Source organism: Barbus barbus, assembly GCF_936440315.1.
Source record: "Barbus barbus genome assembly, chromosome: 13".
Classification (NCBI taxonomy): Eukaryota; Metazoa; Chordata; class Actinopteri; order Cypriniformes; family Cyprinidae; genus Barbus; species Barbus barbus.
In genome coordinates, this window is record NC_136741.1 from 12,737,102 (window position 1) to 12,757,333 (window position 20,232).

The 20,232-nt window shown below is 37.0% G+C and overlaps 1 protein-coding gene across 4 annotated transcripts in view; it reads right to left on the reverse strand.

Moving 5' to 3' along the window:
- Positions 1-1,390: 1,390 nt before the first annotated feature.
- The window catches only part of septin9b (septin 9b), a 78,522-nt gene continuing 59,680 nt past the window's right edge, over positions 1,391-20,232 (reverse strand). For 2 of the 4 annotated variants that reach the window (XM_079431191.1, XM_079431193.1), the window contains 8 exons: positions 17,704-17,832; positions 17,479-17,560; positions 17,230-17,367; positions 12,718-12,835; positions 9,024-9,119; positions 8,760-8,856; positions 6,850-6,901; positions 4,153-5,539 (listed from right to left, as the gene is read on the reverse strand). In XM_079431191.1, the coding sequence (XP_079287317.1) occupies positions 5,383-5,539; positions 6,850-6,901; positions 8,760-8,856; positions 9,024-9,119; positions 12,718-12,835; positions 17,230-17,367; positions 17,479-17,560; positions 17,704-17,832 (869 nt within the window). In that variant the 3' untranslated portion in view covers positions 4,153-5,382. Of the gene's footprint in view, positions 2,246-4,076; positions 5,540-6,849; positions 6,902-8,759; positions 8,857-9,023; positions 9,120-12,717; positions 12,836-17,229; positions 17,368-17,478; positions 17,561-17,703; positions 17,833-20,232 lie in introns of those variants that run through there. The other 2 variants (XR_013784963.1, XM_079431192.1) reach the window with 2 other exon arrangements.

Consider the following 20,232-nt stretch of genomic DNA (forward strand, 5'->3'; position numbering starts at 1 on the left):
TCAATGTTTTAAGATTCTCGGGACTACCATTTCTACCAAGAGGCATTATCAAAAAATTTCATCAAAGGCTTTTTTTTCTTAAAACAGCTTAAAAAGTTTGGTATATCTAAAGTTGGTATGTTAAATTTTTACAGAGCTGTCATTGAAAGCGTGCTGACTTTTTCACTTATAGTGTGGTTTGGTAGCTCCACAGCTCAGCAGAGAAGTCAGATTAATAATATAACTCGGGTTGCTTCGAAAATGATTGGTTATGATCTTCCCACTATTGATGAGATTTATGTCTCAATTTTGCAGAAAAAAGGCTTAAAAATCCTAAAAGATCCTTTACATCCAGCCAGACACCTCTTTATGCCTCTTCCTTCAGGCAGACGCCTTAGAGCAATTAAAACTAAGTCTACACGTTTTTTGAACAGCACTTATTGTAGGATTGTTCACGCTCTTAATTCCTCTGGTGTCTATGCATCTGTATTTCACTCCTTATAATTGATGGGACATATATAGGCGTGTATGTATGTATGTATTTATGTTTGTTATTATTGTTGATGAGCTCACCAAAGCAAATTCCAAACAACTAAGGTGAAAGAGTGCGTAAAAAGATTGTGGAATAGTTTAATAACAACGTTCCTCAACGTCAAAATGCAAAGGCTTTGCAAATCTCACCATCTACGGTACATATCATCAAAAGCTCATTTTGTGCATAAAATTGTAAAATGTATCAGCTTAAACATTTGTTATCTATGTTCTATTGTGAATAAAATATTGGCTCATGCGATTTGAAATTCTTTTAGTTTTCATTTTATTCAAATAAAAAAAACGTCCCAACATTTCCGGAATTCGGGTTATACAATATAAATACGAAATATGCAATCTCAAAAGTATTGCCAGCCACTATTGAAATAACCTTTTAATTACTTATTTTCCACTTTCTTGTAACATGCTGAAAATACACACATGCCCAAGGGTACAAATTACTTAATTTACTATCAATTTCTCTCTCTCTGCTGGAGGCACCTGGTGAAATGACATTTTGATTATTTCCATAGCTGGATAAATAAAGTGCTGAATAAATGTTTCCCTTTTTCATTAGGCTTCTGTACATAATATGGTCTGTTTCATCTCTTTGTTTTAAAGATGATCTTTTTACTATAGTATTTTTATATTGAGTTTAGCATAATTTCCTCATGATCATAACATCAGAGACCTTATAAGGAACATATTACCTTCTGATTCATAAACTTACATCAACATTTGATGATATGCAGAACAAATCACAAGCCCAGCAGTATCTTAGTGTAGCTATAATATGTAATTTCCCCTACAACCCAAAGTGCCTGAAAACGTGTTTCTTAATTCAATAGGATATAATCAGATACACAATTAGACGACAATAAAAAATTGCAATCTTTATTTTTTTTCCAAATCTACAATAATAAGATAAATCTTACCTTATACTACAACAAAATACAATGGGTGTACAATATTCATAAAATAATCTATTTTAGTAATAATTCTGGCCATTTGGGACATGCCATTGCTCAATATGGGTTGAATAGAACATTATAATTCTATGAGATTAGGATGTGGTTTCCATTTATTATTGCTACAAAACAACACGATTGACACCAAGAATTTTCGGACATGTCAGGATTGAGACAGCCATGTCATTTTTCAATTGTTATGCAAATCATTAGGCAGCAATGGGTGGGACTGTGGAACCTAAGACTAGAATCAAAAGTGTCTGCATTTTTTAAGCAGTATGCGTAATCTTTTGGTTAAAAACAAAAAATAACAACTGTACATAAGAAAAATAAGTGACAGTCATCTGTGAATAGGCTAAGATATAAATGGCGTCCACATGATCATAACCTTTCCTTTAAATCGAAAAATGATTAGCATTCGTCTCATATTATTCGTCTCATATCGTCTCAACTGGCTAGCATATATTACTCAACTTCTCCCATATTGTTCAAATGCTAGCCCAGAAAATATTTTTACAATTTTGGACACTTCAGTCACACATAAAAAATGTATGACCTGTCAAATCCCCCAAATTAAACTAAATTGCAATGGCAAAACTTCACATTTCTTACGTATTTTTGTAATTACTTTTAACTTACAGATATCAAGGTTAGATTTAGTGAATGTATAATAACTGCTCCCCTCTTGTTCACATACAGTTGGGCAAAAAATTATTTAGTCAGCCACCAATTGTGCAAGTTCTCCCACTTAAAAAGATGAGAGAGGCCTGTAATTTTCATCATAGGTACACTTCAACTATGAGAGACAGAATGGGGGGAAAGAATCCAGGAAATCACATTGTAGGATTTTTAATGAATTAATTAGTAAATTCCTCGGTAAAATAAGTATTTGTTCACCTACAAACAAGCAGGATTTCTGGCACTCACAGACCTGTAACTTCTTCTTTAAGAGGCTTCTCTGTCCTCCACTCGTTACCTGTATTAATGACACCTGTTTGAACTCGTTATAAAAAGACACCTGTCCACAACCTCAAACAGTCACACGCCAAACTCCACTATGGCCAAGACCAAAGAGCTGTCGAAGGACACCAGAAACAAAATTGTAGACCTGCACCAGGCTGGGAAGACTGAATCTGCAATAGGCAAGCAGCTTGGTGTGAAGAAATCAACTGTGGGAGCAATTATTAGTGAAGTGAAGTGACATTCAGCCAAGTATGGTGACCCATACTCGGAATTCGTGCTCTGCATTTAACCCATCCAACGTGCACACACACAGCAGTGAACACACACACACCGTGAACACACACCCGGAGCAGTGGGCAGCCATTTTATGCTGCAGCGCCCGGGGAGCAGTTGGGGGTTCGGTGCCTTGCTCAAGGGCACCTCAGTCGTGGTATTGAGGGTGGAGAGAGCGCTGGACAATCACTCCCCCCACCTACAATTCCTGCCGGCCGGAGACTCGAACCCGCAACCTTCGGATTACAAGTCCTACTCTCTAACCATTAGGCCACGACTTCCCCCTTAGTTTTGTATGTCTTCCATTTTAGAAAATGGAAGACATACAAAACCACTGATAATCTCCCTCGATCTGGGGCTCAACGCAAGATCTCACCCCGTGGGGTCAAAATGATCACAAGAACGGTGAGCAAAAATCCCAGAACCACACGGGGGGACCTAGTGAATGACCTGCAGAGAGCTGGGACCAAAGTAACAAAGGCTACCATCAGTAATACACTACGCCGCCAGGGACTCAAATCCTGCAGTGCCAGACGTGTCCCCCTGCTTAAGCCAGTACATGTCCGGGCCCGTCTGAAGTTTGCTAGAGAGCATTTGGATGATCCAGAAGAGGATTTGGAGAATGTCATATGGTCAGATGAAACCAAAATAGAACTTTTTGGTAAAAACTCAACTCGTCGTGTTTGGAGGAGAAATAATGCTGAGTTGCATCCAAAGAACACCATACCTACTGTGAAGCATGGGGGTGGAAACATCATGCTTTGGGGCTGTTTTTCTGCAAAGGGACCAGGCGACTGATCCGTGTAAAGGAAAGAATGAATGGGGCCATGTATCGTGAGATTTTGAGCGAAAACCTCCTTCCATCAGCAAGGGCATTGAAGATGAAACGTGGCTGGGTCTTTCAGCATGACAATGATCCCAAACACACCGCCCGGGCAACGAAGGAGTGGCTTCGTAAGAAGCATTTCAAGGTCCTGGAGTGGCCTAGCCAGTCTCCAGATCTCAACCCCATAGAAAATCTTTGGAGGGAGTTGAAAGTCTGTGTTGCCCAGCGACAGCCCCAAAACATCACTGCTCTAGAGGAGATCTGCATGGAGGAATGGGCCAAAATACCAGCAACAGTGTGTGAAAACCTTGTGAAGACTTTTGACCTCTGTCATTGCCAACAAAGGGTATATAACAAAGTATTGAGATTAACTTTTGTTATTGACCAAATACTTATTTTCCACCATAATTTGAAAAATTCTTTAAAAATCAGACAATGTGATTTCCTGGATTCTTTCCCCTCATTCTGTCTCTCATAGTTGAAGTGTACCTATGATGAAAATTACAGGCCTCTCTTATCTTTTTAAGTGGGAGAACTTGCACAATTGGTGGCTGACTAAATACTTTTTTGCCCAACTGTATATATTAGTTCATTGCAATAACATGCTCCATTAACGTTTTATAACTGTTGTAACACTTTATTCAAGGGGGAAAAAAACCCTTTATAAATTAGCAAACTTTTTTTAATATTTTGCTACTGTATATAATGTAAAGACATCCATGCACAAGTGTGGCTTAAGTGTCCAAAAACGTTTGGGGGTCAACTGCATGATTTTCCACTGACAACATAAAATACATCTATTATTAAATCATGGTCACATGTATATTATAGAATATAGATAAAGAACAGAATGGCTCAGAGACTTGCTTTACTAAATACTGACAGTTGCAAAAAAAAGTTAAGTACAGGTGCTTTGGGTGACTGTGGTACTATTCTTGAAATCATTTGACCGACACAGTCCACACTATAACATTTGGGTGACATGATGCTGTATATAAATACATAACCATTTACAAATAAAACATTTAATGTCACATAAGTATGTCAAGGCCTTTACAATTAAAAAGCACAACAATAATTACTATGACAAAAATGAACAATACTTGAAAAAAAAAAAAAAAAATGCAAACATGGCACAAAGTACATGTGAATTTTACAAATCAGTAAAGATACCACACAGGTCAAATTCACTACAAAAAGGGGGATATAATAGAACTGCATTGTTTGTAATCAGCTAAAATGTTACTATTACAACACTTTAATCAAGATCAAATCTCTTGCCTAAAAGTGTGTGACTACACAGTCAGAAGTCCTGTAATATACTATAGATCCTTTTCCTTCCTTGTCTTTGTTTCGTTATATTTTAAAATAACAAAAAATATGATTTATTTGTATTTTTATGCTCTAAAGACCCTCATTTTTATACCCAGTAGCCATGAAGTATGATATTGTCCAAATTGCAATTGAACCACTTATTTGTAATGATTACATGAGAGAGCTTTAAGCATATGGTATGTTGAACTTCTGACAGATGTCATTTTTCAGAGCTCTAAGCTGTTAACATAAATGAAAACATAACCCCCCCCCAAAAAAAACAAAAAACAAAACATTGTAACATCTTTAATAAAACTCATTACAGAACATCACATTTTGCTACACGCTTAAAGATTCATTTTCCACAGATCAGAAATATTTTTTGGTGTTAAAAAAACAATAGTCAACAGACACAGCCAGTTAGAATGAACAGAGGAAGAGACTATTGAAAATTGAGGGACTGAAGGAAAAAAAAGATGGACGGACTGATTGATGGATGAGTGGATGGATGAATGGTCAGACAGACATCTACATCTCATGGGAGAGGACTTCATGCTCAGGTACACCATTAGTGTGGATTGCTGGCTGCCCATTTGGTTGTGTGTTATTCTCATTGAGTCTGCGTATGCGGTACATCTCGTAATGGATGCTGCTTGTGATATCTTTGATGTTCTGCATATGAGTTCTAGAAAACAGACAGAGAGAGAACACTTATATTAAAATATACACTCACTGGCCACTTTATTAGGTACACCTTGCTAGTACCGGGTTGGACCCCTTTTGCCTTCAGAACTGCTTTAATTCTTCGTGGCATAGATTCAACAAGGTGTTGAAAACATACATGATAGCATCACGCAGTTGCTGCAGATTTGTCGGCTGCACATCCATGATATTAATCTCCCGTTCCACCACATCCCAAAGGTGCTCTATTGGATTGAGATCTGGTGACTGTGGAGGCCATTTGAGTAAAGTGAACTCATTGTCATGTTCAAGAAACCAGTCTGAGATGATTTGAGCTTTGTGACATGGTGCATTATCCTGCTGGAAGTAGCCATCAGAAGATGGGTATACTGTAGTCATAAAGGGATGGACATGGTCAGCAACAATACTCAGGTAGGCTGTGGCGTTTAAACGATGCTCAATTTGTACTAAGGGGCCCAAAGTGTGCCAAGAAAATATCCCCCACACCATTACACCACCACCACCAGCCTGAACCGTTGAGACAAGGCAGGATGGACCCATGCTTTCATGTTCTTTACGCCAAATTCTGACCCTACCATCTGAATGTCGCAGCAGGAATCGAGACTCGTCAGGCCAGGCAACGTTTTTCCAATCTTCTATTGTCCAATTTTGGTGAGCCTGTGCGAATTGTAGCCTCCGTTTCCTGTTCTTAGCTGACAGGAGCGGCACCTGGTGTGGTCTTCTGCTGCTATAGCCCATCTGCTTCAGGGTTTGACATGTTGTGCGTTCAGAGATGGTATTCTGCATACCTTGGTTGTAACGATTGGTTATTTGAGTTACTGTTGCCTTTCTATCATCTCTAACCAGTCTGCCCATTCTCCTCTGACCTCTGACATCAACAAGGCCTTTTCGTCCACACAACTGCCGCTCACTGGATATTTTATATTTTTCTCTGTAAACCCTAGAGATGGTTGTGCGTGAAAATCCCAGTAGATCAGCAGTTTTTGAAATACTCAGACCAGCCCGTCTGGCACCAACAACCATTCCACGTTCAAAGTTACTTAAATCCCCTTTCTTCCCCATTCTGATGCTCGGTTTGAACTTCAGCAGGTAGTCTTCACCACATCTAGATGCCTAAATGCATTGTTTTTGCATGAGTTGCTGCCATGTGATTGGCTGATTAGCAATTTGTGTTACCAAGCAATTGAACAGGTGTACCTAATAAAGTGGCTGGTGAGTGTATTTATTAACAAATAAACTGCAGTTTTTTTATACAAACACTCTCTGAAATGTAAATGCTGAATTGTTGAATACCTGATGAGCAGGTCCCGCAAGTAGGCAAACTCGCAGTGTGCGGTGTTCTCAACTGCAAAAATAATAAAAAAGATGATAATGTGGTTTTAGAGAGTAATTTTGCCATAAAAAATTATTGTATAAATAGTCTGTCACTGTCTGTTTGTATACTGTATTTGTTATTGTGCTTGAGGTGTGGTAGCGTCTTATTGCCACTAGATGGCAGTACTGTATCAGACAACATTGAGTATTTGAGCAGCAAAATGATTCTTTCAGTAACATCACAATTAAAATAGGCCACAGTGAGAGTGAGCAATTGCATTAATAAAATGAAATTAAATCTAATTCGAACTTGTTCCATTTGAGTGTCACAAATTATCATAGCCAAACCAATCAAACTATTTTTATTTTTATTTTGTTGATTAGTGGCAGTTAAACACTAACATGTAAGGGTGAACATTAGTACTTCTATTGACAATCTGTCAACACTCTTCACAGATTAATGCTATTAGATTGGTTCTACCTATAACCAATAAACTCCAATAAACTCCTACCACCCTCCTGTCCATGAGTTTTGTTGAGTTTTCATATTAATATTGGCCACAGACTTTCTATGAGGAGTAGTGGTTTGCATTCTCATTGGTACATTGATTTATCCCTTATGCTCTCTGTTCCTGTTGGGTGTCCCATACTGTAGGCAAAAACACCAGATATATATGCAAATTTGTGTATTAGGGCTTTAAGTTTAGGAATTACTTTAATTATACAACAATATATTTTGCAATTAACTTTTTTAATTTAGTTCCATCCTGTTCCTTTCACATCATGTCTCAAGACAAACAAATGTCAAGGTTGAATCTGCTATAAAATAAACACTTTTCAAATTTGAAAAGAATTGATATTTCCTAAACTGCATTAAAATTAAATTGTAAAAAATCTATAATAATAATAATAATATTTAAAATATTTAGTTAAATCATTTTTTATTATAAAATTTTAAATATCAAAGAACAGAATGAAATACTTTTTTCTATTTTTATTTTAAAAAAGTGTTAACAACATGAAAAACATAACTGCATTAAACAGTTAAACGCGTTAATTCCATGATGTCCTGTAGAGTCCATCACAGTAATGTGACGTCGCTCTTTTAAAGGAACACTCCACTTATTTTGGAAATAGGCTCATTTTTCAACTCCCCAAGTGTTAAACAGTTGAGTTTTACCGTTTTCAAATCTATTCAGCCAATCTCATTAGCAAGACCATTAGCATCTCGCTCAAAAATGACCAGAGTTTCGATACACCTATACCTAGCTGGGGACTACTTTAAAGAGCTGCGTATTATCATTGCGCCTGCTGCACCCATGGTACGGTAGCAAAGTTCCTTGATTATTACGCTGGAATAAGAGTAGTTCCTAGCCATATCGGCCTAGAAAATCACAACTTTTCATTTTCCATCAGTCTTAGTACATGAGTCTTAGAAACTCTTTGGTCATTTTTGAGCGAGATGCTAATGGTCTAATCAGATTCAATGATCTATGCTAAGCTAAGCTAAAAATGCTACCGCCAGACCCGGAGAACAGCTGAATGGATTAAAAAATGGTAAAACTCAACTGTTTAACTCTTGGGGAGTTGTAAAATGAGCCTATTTCCAAAACAAGTGGAGTGTTCCTTTAAAAGCTTAGTTTAGCTGTTTAAATCTTGAAAATCTGTTTAAATACAGTAAAACAATCAAAGCAATGTAGAATGATGTGGAAACAAGTACATTCTTTACACGCAACTAAATGTTGTAAATGAAGTAAAAAAAACACAGGACACCAATCCAACAACAAAGCTCACTGCCAGAGAGGATGTGCAGATGTGATTTTGGGCAAGAAAAAGTAAGATTGAAGGAAAGTGTTGTGAGAGAGGCTGGATGTTTGTGTGTGCACTACCTTCTACTGTCCCCCATCTTGTTTTCCTGCCCAGAAGTCTTTTTCCGTTGACCTGATATTCTTGATCACTTCCCACCACAGCAAATGGGATCATCTCCTAAAACAGAGATCACACGAAAACCTTCAAGATACAAAAGTAAGACTTGGAATTACAATATACAGTCAGGAAGAAACAGAAGACACGGTCATAAACAATCTCTTTTTAACTTATATCACAATAGCAGTGATTGAGTTATAGAGATAAAAAGTGACAAGTGGACATACCCTGATCTTCTCATTAATAATTCTGTCCTCTGCATCCTCATCAAACTCCTTTTGTGGATAGATGTCGATTTCATTTGCTCGCAAGTCCTCTCTTATCTGTGCAAACACACACACCAGAAAAAAAACAATAAACAGTGTTTAGTTCCTTGTTCATCTTTGAAAAAGCATGAGTGTGCGTCCACAGAACATTGGGTCATTTAAAAAAATAATAATTCTTACTAAACTGCATGACTGACTTGCTTTTATCAAACACAGAATATATTAGAGAATGCACTGGTTGCCTTTTTCCATGCAATTAATGGAGACTGGAGCTTTCAAGCTTAAAAACGTTGGAAAAGCATCTTAAAAATTGTCCATTCAACTCTATATATTTCAAATAATCAGAAGCTATACTGTAAGTTGTGTTATGTACAGACAAAAATGTCACAGTGAGTTTGATAATGAATTAGTCCTATTTGTAAATGAACCATTTAGACCTTTTCCATAAATGAATGTGAATGGCAATTTGTTTGTTTTTTAGTTATTTTGCAACTCAACAAACTGTTAATTTCATCATATGCAAATGAGCAGCCATTACTTTCTTCAAAATGTTTCCTTTTCTGTTCCACGGCAAACAGTAAGTCATAAGTTGGGAACTAGAAGGATGACAGAATCTATTTCATTTTTAGGTGTATCTATTTCATATTTTCAGATGTCAGATTGAATAATCGCTACCCACATGAGTTCAGACCACTGGCAGTGGCATTTAAACTGGCCATTGGGAGCATAATGCAAAGAATACAGTGAGAGAGCTTTTAGCCAGCGGGATGCTTTAATGAATGATGACGAATCAAAACTACACCCCTCACTGAATCCACTCTGAGCCGGTGTTTGTTTTGATTCTCTGCTTCCATGTGGTTGATGTCATTAAACATTAAAGGAAATAAACCAGACAAATTCAGCAAGTCCACCTCAATGTTCTCAAGGTTGAAAATAGTGTCACCCTACTCTCCTGTCATGTCAAAGACCTTGTGGGGTGGAGGAAAAGGATCTAAGGATTGTGCACTGACCACACAGCCAAACATAACAGTTATGTACAAGCCCCGAAGAGCTTCTAGAGCCTGGGGTTTGTTCTGTTTGGCAGGTGAAGCAAATGTTAGGAGGAAACAGTAGCCTTGACACCCACTGAGTTTCCTCTGGCAGCATTTAGATAGGCAAAATCAATAGACGTTATGCGAGGAGAAGTATGAGAAGATGCCTTCACCAACTACAAGAGCACAATGCAAACATAGTCAGCAATAAAAGCATGAAGTAATACAACAAATAAACCATTCAGCTGAATCTCTTCAATACGGTACCCGGGAGAGGCCGTCTTCGGGTTCACTTAGTTTTGTCGTGGCCACGAGATATTAATTCGTGGGAGCGTCATATTAACTCGTGGGAACATGATATTATGTTGTGGCCACGAGATCGTTTTGTCGAGGTAACGACATCCTTATGTGTGGCCTCGAGATGCTATGTTGAGGGAACAACATATTTTTGTCGTGGCCACGAGTTTAATTCGTAAACATGACATAGCCATATGACTACATGACCATAGCAACCCGGTATTATCAGAGATGGATAAAACATTTTTATTAACATTTCATTTAATATTTGGATATTATTATTATTATTATTAGGTTATATTAACTTGTTAGGGCTATATTTTTATATTTATTTCATATAAATATAATATTTTATTATTTCCCCTTTCAAGTAACGTTCTGTAAAATTATGCTATTTGCTACCATATATTTTACAAATACTGTAAACGCCTGACAATTATGGCAATACTTTATGATTGTAGGCTATTTATGCCCATGCAAGATGATAAATGAGCGTGTTGTGTTTTCATTTACAAATGAAACAACGTGAATGATTCCTCAACGAAACACTAGGCTATATTATTAATAATTATTAATTTGCAGAAAAAAAAAAAAAAAGTTAAATTCAACCTTTAAACTGCATTTCCAATAGGCTATAAATTCCAGTCAGCATAATCAAAGCTTTATGTCCAGCATTTACAGTAGACTTATTTATAAAACTGGTCAGAACGTTATGTAAAGAGATCGAAATGAAGGGAAAAACTAATATAAAAATATAATAATAGGCTAATAATAATAATAATAATGATGATAATAATAGCTAATAATAATATACAAATATTACGGAAAAGACGATCAGTTAATGGACACACACAGCTAGCAAGACAGTGGGATGGATAAAAATGTTTTCTTGTATGTCTATTTTATTTTATGCACTTTATGTAACATTTAGCCTATTTGTGATAAACTTAATTTGAACGCTGGTTACATCGCGTGCAATTGCCTACAGTCCGTTAGCCTATGGTCAATATAATAATTTAATTATGTAATAATGTTTTTAATAATATAATAATATCTTAATTCTAAATAAAATATTAATGAATCCCTGATAATCCCGGGTTGCTATGGTCACATAGGTTTGTTTATACATTAAACTCATGGCCATGAGAAAAATATGTCATTCCCTCAACATAAGAAGTCGTGGCCACAAGAAATGGATGTCGTTCCCTCAACATAGCATCTCGAGGCCACGACATAAGGATGTCGTTACCTCGACAAAATGATCTCGTGGCCACGACAAAATATCACGTTGCCACAAGTTAATATGACGTTCCCACAAATTAATATCTTGTGGCCACGACAAAACTAAGTGAACCCGAAGATGGCCTCTCCCGGGCACCGTACTTCAATCACTATTCAATTCAATTATGATTTCTTCTTACTGGTGGAAAGCCTGTTATTGCTGTACATTAAAGGGATAAGTCATCGGTTCACATGTTTTTTGCTGGTTTTTTAAGGCAAACCTCCATGTACCAACTCCAGCTGCCCACTGCTGGATCTATCCTGTGAACCGCCTCTACCATCCTGTGAAGTTCTGCCAAGTTACAACTTAACTTGAGGTCAAATAAAACACAAAGTGCCTCACCGACCCGTGAACCCGAAAAAGATTCAACATAAAATTACTCAACCAGATCCAAGACTTTCCCTACATAATTAAGAATGTCCAAGCAGTAATTTAGATATTTTCCAATATTGATTCTACAAATTATGGGTGGTTATAGAAATTACTATCAAAAGTAATGCATGAAGCACAGCTCACAGAAGTCACTTTCAAAGAAAAGATTTCACCCACAAAAATTTGTTGAACAATGGCAAATGTGACTGAACCATTACGTATTTCAAAATGCTAGAACACTAGCAACCTATCAGCAGCTAGGACTGGAGCAGTATTGTATCAAATATTTACACATGCTTAGTCTGTTACGGTTACAGAAGTTTAAGAAATGCCCATAAAGGAACAGTTTTGCACCAATTCACACCATCAGGAAGGCGATTCCCACAGACATTGTGTGATGGCAGTTTGTATTGAGGTTAAATACTTGAAAAATAAATCATTGTTCAACTGGTGTAGCCTCTGGATGAGTGAGGCAAACTTTATTCAAATTAATGGAAAACATGCCAGATGCTCTCAAATAAATTCTTTATGTCATTCTATTATGACCTTGGGTGACTGATACAGACAAAAAAATGAAAAAGAATTTTACAAGGTGAGGAATCAAAAATTTTAATAAAAGCTTCCATCATATGGTTGGAAGAGATTCATTATCTACAAGCTGAGAGATAAATACCTTCTGTTTGAAGAAGTTTCTCTCCTCCAGGGTGAGTGTGTCTGCCTTGGCGATAACAGGAACGATGTTCACCACTTTACTTAGGTGTCTCATAAACTCAATGTCAATTGGCCGCAAACTAAAACAGAGAAGGCAGCAATACAGTAAGACCCAAAGTGGATGAATTAAAAACCAAGTAAAGTGTTAAATAGAATGGTCTCTATTCAATTACATTTAAAACAACATGGTGTAATAGTTGCTTCAAACTTAAGTATCACGTTCGAATATCGTATGAGCAGCACAAATAATCAAGGCATCGAATGGCTGACCAATATGGATAATTTATTTATTATTGGAGAAAGTAAAAGGGTTAAAAATGGAAAAAAAAAAAATACATGTCATTATTTATTTACCCTAATATCGTTCTTATTTTCTTATGCGGATCTCAAAAGCAGATTATAGCTGAAAAGTATGAAAAGGAAAAAACAAAATAAATAAAAATTAAAATGTGGTCTGTAGCAGAATGAAAATCATAGTTTGGAACAACATGGGGTAAGAAAATAAAACTAAATGCACTGTACATTTTGGGGTGAACTATGCCCTTAAGAATATGTTGAACTTTCTTCAGTGCTTGTGACTTTGCATTACTTATACTAAAAAACACAACCAGCTGGCATGTGTATTTAAATCTGCTTTGTAGAGTGTGTACTGCATCCACAACCACAAGGCACAGACAAGCAGCAATGACCTCTTTAATGGCCAGATATCCGGTTCACTCAACTCACATGACACACTGCATTTAGCCTTTTTTAACAAACTAGAACGAGCATGCACAGAGCCTCTTAGTCCCCAGGACAAAAAGATGTCACAATCTGGGCTTACAAAACTATGACATGGTGAGGACTGCAGCGCTACAGGGCTTTAAACATTTCACTGAGTGCTATAACACAAAAAGCCCTGTGAGGAATTATGTGCATTGATGATTACATGCCTATTTGAATATATAACCATTACATGCACAGTGACACAATACAGTGCATTATAAAATATTAAAACGTGTAAGTCCCCAAAACTGAAACACATTTGTGGCTTTGTGTATGCTTAAGCACATACATAGAGAAATGTGTCTAGTATGCAACATTTGAATTAGAAGCTGCATCTGTGTGGCATACAGAAGTGAAAAAACTCAAATCCTTGAATTTGAACTGAGATAGTAAACAATGCATTTACAGACCTGTACATTGTTTTACATATACTATATTACATTTATAGATATTATATATTTTTGTATTATATATGAAGACTAAGGAGGAAAAATCCTCTAAGTCAATCTGAGATTTTTTTTTTTTTTGAGTTTTTGTATCTTAGGTTTTCATATTATATATTTATTTGCTACATTTCATAAATTCATAAATATTTCATAACATTTCATTAGATTTTATTTTACTTTTTATTTTAATCAAAAGATTTTATTTTTCATTTTGAATTATCATTAAAGAGCATGTTATGAAACGCTGCATATGGGCTATTTACAGAAACATTTGTTGGTATATGTTGGTATTAATTACAAAGCTTTGGTAGGTCAGAATAAGGTAAATAGTATATTACATTCAATAAATTAAACTATATTTATAGATCATTGTGAACACAGTTTTTCCCATAATACTCAAATTTCCCCAATGGTCTAAGAAAATAATCTGTATACCCATTTTGTTTAACCAACAAAATGAGTTGAAGTAAAATCATCTTCCTGACATTCCAATTCAGATTTCTATTTCACTTAGGGCGGTCTGTTTCCTTGTGTAATTTACTTCAGTTTACTTGTGTATTTGAAAGGAAACTTTATACATCATCAGATGCACATAACTTGCACAAACCCTGGCATGGGAAAAGCCAATTTGATATTTTAATCACCTACCCCCATTTGTGGGTCTCATAATTCTTTCATAGAGGAAGGAGTCACCATTTGCGGTGGACACTTCTTGTTTTACTTTCTGTTTCCCACAAAACCACATGGAAATGGCTAGCCACCAGAGTGCGACATCCACTAATGAGATTATAAAAGTTTCCACAAGGTCTCAAAGGATCTGTGTGAAATGTTGAAGAATGAACCTCATGGCAAATTTGCAGCCAGTGCTGACATCTGAATCTGGGCCTTGATCAACAACTAAAGGGTTTATAGTTCATTTCTACTTTTCTGAAAACATGATGATTTAAAAGTAAAGAGCCAAATGCTGACAGTGGTATTGTAGTCTTGAAACTTAAATAAAAACATCAAATTTGACATGCTAGACCATCCCACTGCTGATATATTCAGACTGCATTTTTTAGAACTTTGCATAGAACTTCATCACTGTGGAATTACGGCACAGCAACCAACTGAAAAAATGCACAGCTATATGTACATTAACATTCTGCAAATTAAATATGAAATATGACAGCTACATCCATGAACACTGACTGGCTGATGGCAACGCATGAACAAACAATTTAAAGTTTTGTTTAGCTAAAACCCTTCCGCTAGTGGTTTACCATCACCAATGGGCACAATGCCCCTTTGGCTCTACCCATATTTCCCCCATGCTCTTGAGGTGAATGGGGCTGACAAAATTTCAAACACAGGAGTTACAGTCTGTGTGTACTCATGTTATTTGTCATGTGGTAAGACAAGCAGCTGTTCAGATATCTTACAAGCATGCAGCAGCTGCGAGACAGTGTCTAATAACAGTGTGCACACACCAACACACACTCGTGGAAGGAAATACCCTCTTTAAAAAAACATAACTCTACCCCCCAACCTTCTTCTGCCCTGTGCAGACACATACACATATATACCTAGAAAATGAGAATGCAAACAAAAAACACTCACAGGACCACACAATGTAATTTCACCCTGGCCCCATCCTACTCACACACACACAAACACTGGTCTGCATGACTTCCATTTATAGCAAGCAAGTTAGAAAACTATAGCAGACAAATGGAGAGGGATAAAGGATATATATGATCCTATTTACACCTGATATTAAGATGCTTTTTTTTTTTTTTTTACAAGAGGTGTGTTTATGCTTGGTAATAACTTGTCTCGTGTGACCACTTCTGATCGGTTTTTGAGGAAAGGGTCTCCAATTTCGTTACCAACTACATACATTTTGTTTTCTTAAAAATGTGTGCACCATTTTTCCTAAACATACTTCTTTTATGTGCAAACATGTTTGCCAAGCAGAATTCACAAGTATTTTGGTCAAGTTCCTATATTAACTAAATCATCCAAATGCAAAAAACAAAAACAAATAAAAAACCTGAACAAAACATAAGTGCAAAACTTGCATTGGTGGATTGACAGTTGAGTAGTAATTACTGTTTACCAGGATGCATTAAGTTGGATTAGTATTTTATACTACTAATGTGGTCCAATGTAATTGCCAAGATGGTGGTCCAAAACATTTTGTACCACTTTTACACCTCTAGTATTGGATCATCCAAAGCAGATCATAATGATGAGTGTAAATACACTTGTTACGTCTACACTGTGAAACGTCAGAAGCTGAGACTTTGAGGACTTTTCCTAAAATATATTACTGAAGGTTTTATAAATGATGGTTTATTTGAGGAGTTTAATAAGCTTGCATTTTATGTTAAGCTGACAATTAATATTACATAATAGTGATGTACTGTAGAACTTCCAGAGTTTGTCTACATACACCAAAATACACCAAAACTATTTGTATATGCTCACTGAAATGGAAGATACTTCACAGAAGCGAAGAGACTAATCATTCTAATGGTGATCAAAACACAACACATAGAGAAAACACCAATCATTCTTCACAATTATTCAAACGATTCTTCAGCCTGACCTCACAACTGAGTGCATTGAGCAGCTTACAGTATTGATTCACCCAAAGATATATTAAATTACCATATCAAGATCAAATTTCTACAAGGCCCTACTATCTAAGGAATAATAACAATAACAAAAACCTATGTTTGGTATTTGTTCAAGTTTAAATGTAATGTGAAGTGACATACTGCCAAGTATGGTGACCCATCCTCAGAATTCGTGCTCTGCATTTAACCCATCCAACGTGCACACACACACAGCAGTGAACACACACACCATGAACACACACCCGGAGCAGTGGGCAGCCATTTATGCTGCGGCACCCGGGGAGCAGTTGGGGGTTCGGTGCCTTGCTCAAGGGCACTTCAGTCGTGGTATTGAGGGTGGATAGGGCGCTGGACATTCACTCCCTCCACTTACAATCCCGGCCCGAGACTTGAACCCGCAACCTTTGGATTACGAGTCCGACTCTCTAACCAGTAGGCCACGACTTCCCTAATCCAACTTAATGCATCCTGGTAAACAGTAATTAGCCACCTACTCAACTGTTAATACACCAGTGCAAGTTTTGCACTTATGTGCGGTTTTGTTCAGGTTTTCTTTTTTTTTTTTTTGCATTTGGATGATTTAGTTAATATAGGAACATGTGTTTGTGTGTGTGTGTGTGTGTGTGTGTGTGTGTCTCTCACCAGTGTCCAGTAGGAGGAATAAAATATATGCAGCAGTGGACTCGTGAGTCTGGAATCCTCTTCTTCCTTTCGATGTTGATCTCTTCCTGTAAATACTGTTCGTACTGTGCATTAATGAACTTCATGATGGGCTGCCAGCTACAAACAGATCAGACAGATTGGGAGACACCAGGAAACACATGAAATCTAACAAGACCATAAAGTAATCAAAGAATTAGCTGAATAACAGTTAATAAAGTTGATACTGACCAGTTCTCATTGTTTAGCTGGTCTCCGAAACCTGGAGTGTCAATTACGGTCAGCTTCATTCTCACTCCCTTCTCCTCAATATCTGTATAAAAGATGAGTTTGAAGAGATGAATACACAAAGTGGACAACTATATTTATGAGACAGTTGGAAGTGTTAAAATACGACTTTTCCTTAAATGGATAAGCAGGTGTTAGCTTCGGTTTTAGTTCAGAAGGCCTTTGTACCATGACTGATGGACTTGATCTCAATTGTCTTGGGAATTCTCTCTTCCTCTGTTGTCATCAAAGATCTACGACTCACTTTAGATTTAAAAAGTGTGTTCATCAACGTGGATTTACCCAGACCACTCTGACCTATACAAAGAAAAAAAGAATCAACATCTTTAATTGGCACTGGGGATGTTGATTTAATCAGTTAATTTAGTGCAATTTAATTTTTCTTTTAAATTATAAGGACAAAAGTACACAATTGTCTCTAGAATACGTCCCTTTAAAGGTGCCATAGAATGAAAAACTGTCTTTACCCTGGCATATTTAAATAATAACAGTTCTGTACATGGAAATGACATACAGTGAGCCTCAAACACCAGTTTCCTCCTTCATATGTAAATCTCGTGATTAAAAAAGACCACTGAAAAACAGGCGAATCAGAACATAGCACCGACTGTGACGCAACAGTCGGGATCACTACGCCCCCAACATTTGCATAAACCCGCCCTTGTTCTAAGCCAGCCGAACCATCAGAAGCTCTGCAGGTATTGTAAATAAACAAGCGTGGACAACAGCGAAAATAACCAAATAAATGTTATGTTCCAGGCCGTGCAGGGGGTGTGAAGTGCAGGGATGGGTTGGTGTCTGTATTCAGAAAGGCACAGAAAGCAAATAACGCGAGCCACTAAAGGGACATGGTTAGCTCCTTGCTAGCGGTAGCCTGTTACAGTACATAAGATTTCACTCTCAGTAAGGAGAGATGAGGATGATGGCGAATGAGTTACAGATCCTGAGCACCACTGACAAGCATCTGATCTTGTGAAATGTGTGGTAAGTACTGTTGCTCCATAATGTAAACATAGTTTGTGTGATCGCGTCTCTTGAAAGTGAAACTATAACGCGATCGATGGATCGTTCAAAAGCAGTTTCATTGCCTCGCATATTAATAACGGCTCCCTGATGCCCGCGTTTTATAATACAGTATAATTACCCGACGATATAACTGCGAGAGAAAGTATTTAAATATATATTTTCCTCCCTGTGCTTCCTTCTTGCTGATGAGCCGTACTGTGAAACAGCCAATCAGAGCAGAGCTCATTATTATTCATGACCCTGCCAAATAAGCCAATAACAGACCGTTTCATTCTAGGGAGAAATCCTAGGGTTGTAAATGGACATGTAAAATCGTTTCTGGAGATTTTTTGCCCTTACCTAAGCCACATACCTTCTGTGTAGATATCAGAGAACAATTTAAAATACTGTATCAATGCATTCTATGGCACCTTTAAGGCAAGTCATCTCACACGACGGCCATCTTTGAAAAGCCTCTCGGGCATGCAAGTGCAGCTCCTATCTCTTTGAATGGGGAAACATCAAATTCTCCAAAACTGGTCGCCAAGCTTACGATTAAATTTCATATTTGAGATCACCAATGAAATCTGACAACAACTGTATCATAAATGTTGTTTAATTTGCTCACATAGTGTTATTAAAAGCTTATTTCTCAGGCTAAACCTGCCAGTCCACAGTCCTAGTGCACGTCTCAGAGCGCTGACTGTTTCTATTGACAGATTTCACGTGACGTCACACCCTCATAGGAACGCCCATCTGGAGGGCAAAACGAAGCTTAGCTCCACTGACCGCCAGCTATTTTTTACGCAGATTGCATCAAGAAATAATGTAGGAAAACGCAGATATTAAAAGGCGAGATTCAGTGGACACCTTATTGATGATGTATATTTTGTACAGGCAAGAGGATGAAGCCAGAATATAAACACAATGTGCAAAGTTTCACATTAAATGGCTTCCCATAGAAAACCATTAGAAGGAAAACACTGAACCATTAAGCGGATTGCGTTCATATTCCGGCCTCATCTGATTTCCTGTGCAAACTATGCATAATTAATATAGTGAATACTGAATTTGATCTTTTAATATTACCATTTAAATATATTACCTGCACTTTAAGTGTTTTTACAAAGTTTCGTCGCACTGTTTATGATTGAAATATTGCCGCGGGTGCTTAATATGGATTGCAAATGGCCAAAACTTGCATTTTGTTCAGAAATACCTTTGTTTTATTCTTTTGAGAGGTGATCTAAATATTTGCGGCTGGGAAACAGATTACAAATTGACACGCTTGTGCAGCAGTTCTATGGATATTTTGCCCTCCAAGTCTTCGAGCCGGTCACGTGACTGAAAACTATCAATAGCAACCGGGACTTCTAATGGCAGCTGCAGTGACGTGCTGACTTTACCGATTAGCTCTTTTGCTCAAAAGGCGAGGCTTCGTTCGATAGAGTGGCCATATTGAGCGTTGCATTTTTCCCCATTCAAAACTATACGAGTGACACGTCTTGGGTATTCTATAGTCTTTAAATACATGAACCAAAAAACCTACAAGAATGCATAAATGGGTCATATTGGTTTTCTTCAAAATATATGTGCTGTTAATAAAATTAATAAAGGAATTGATGATATATAAATGTTTTAAAATATCAAAAATTTGTATTTGTTTACTTACCTTGTATACTGTATATCCAT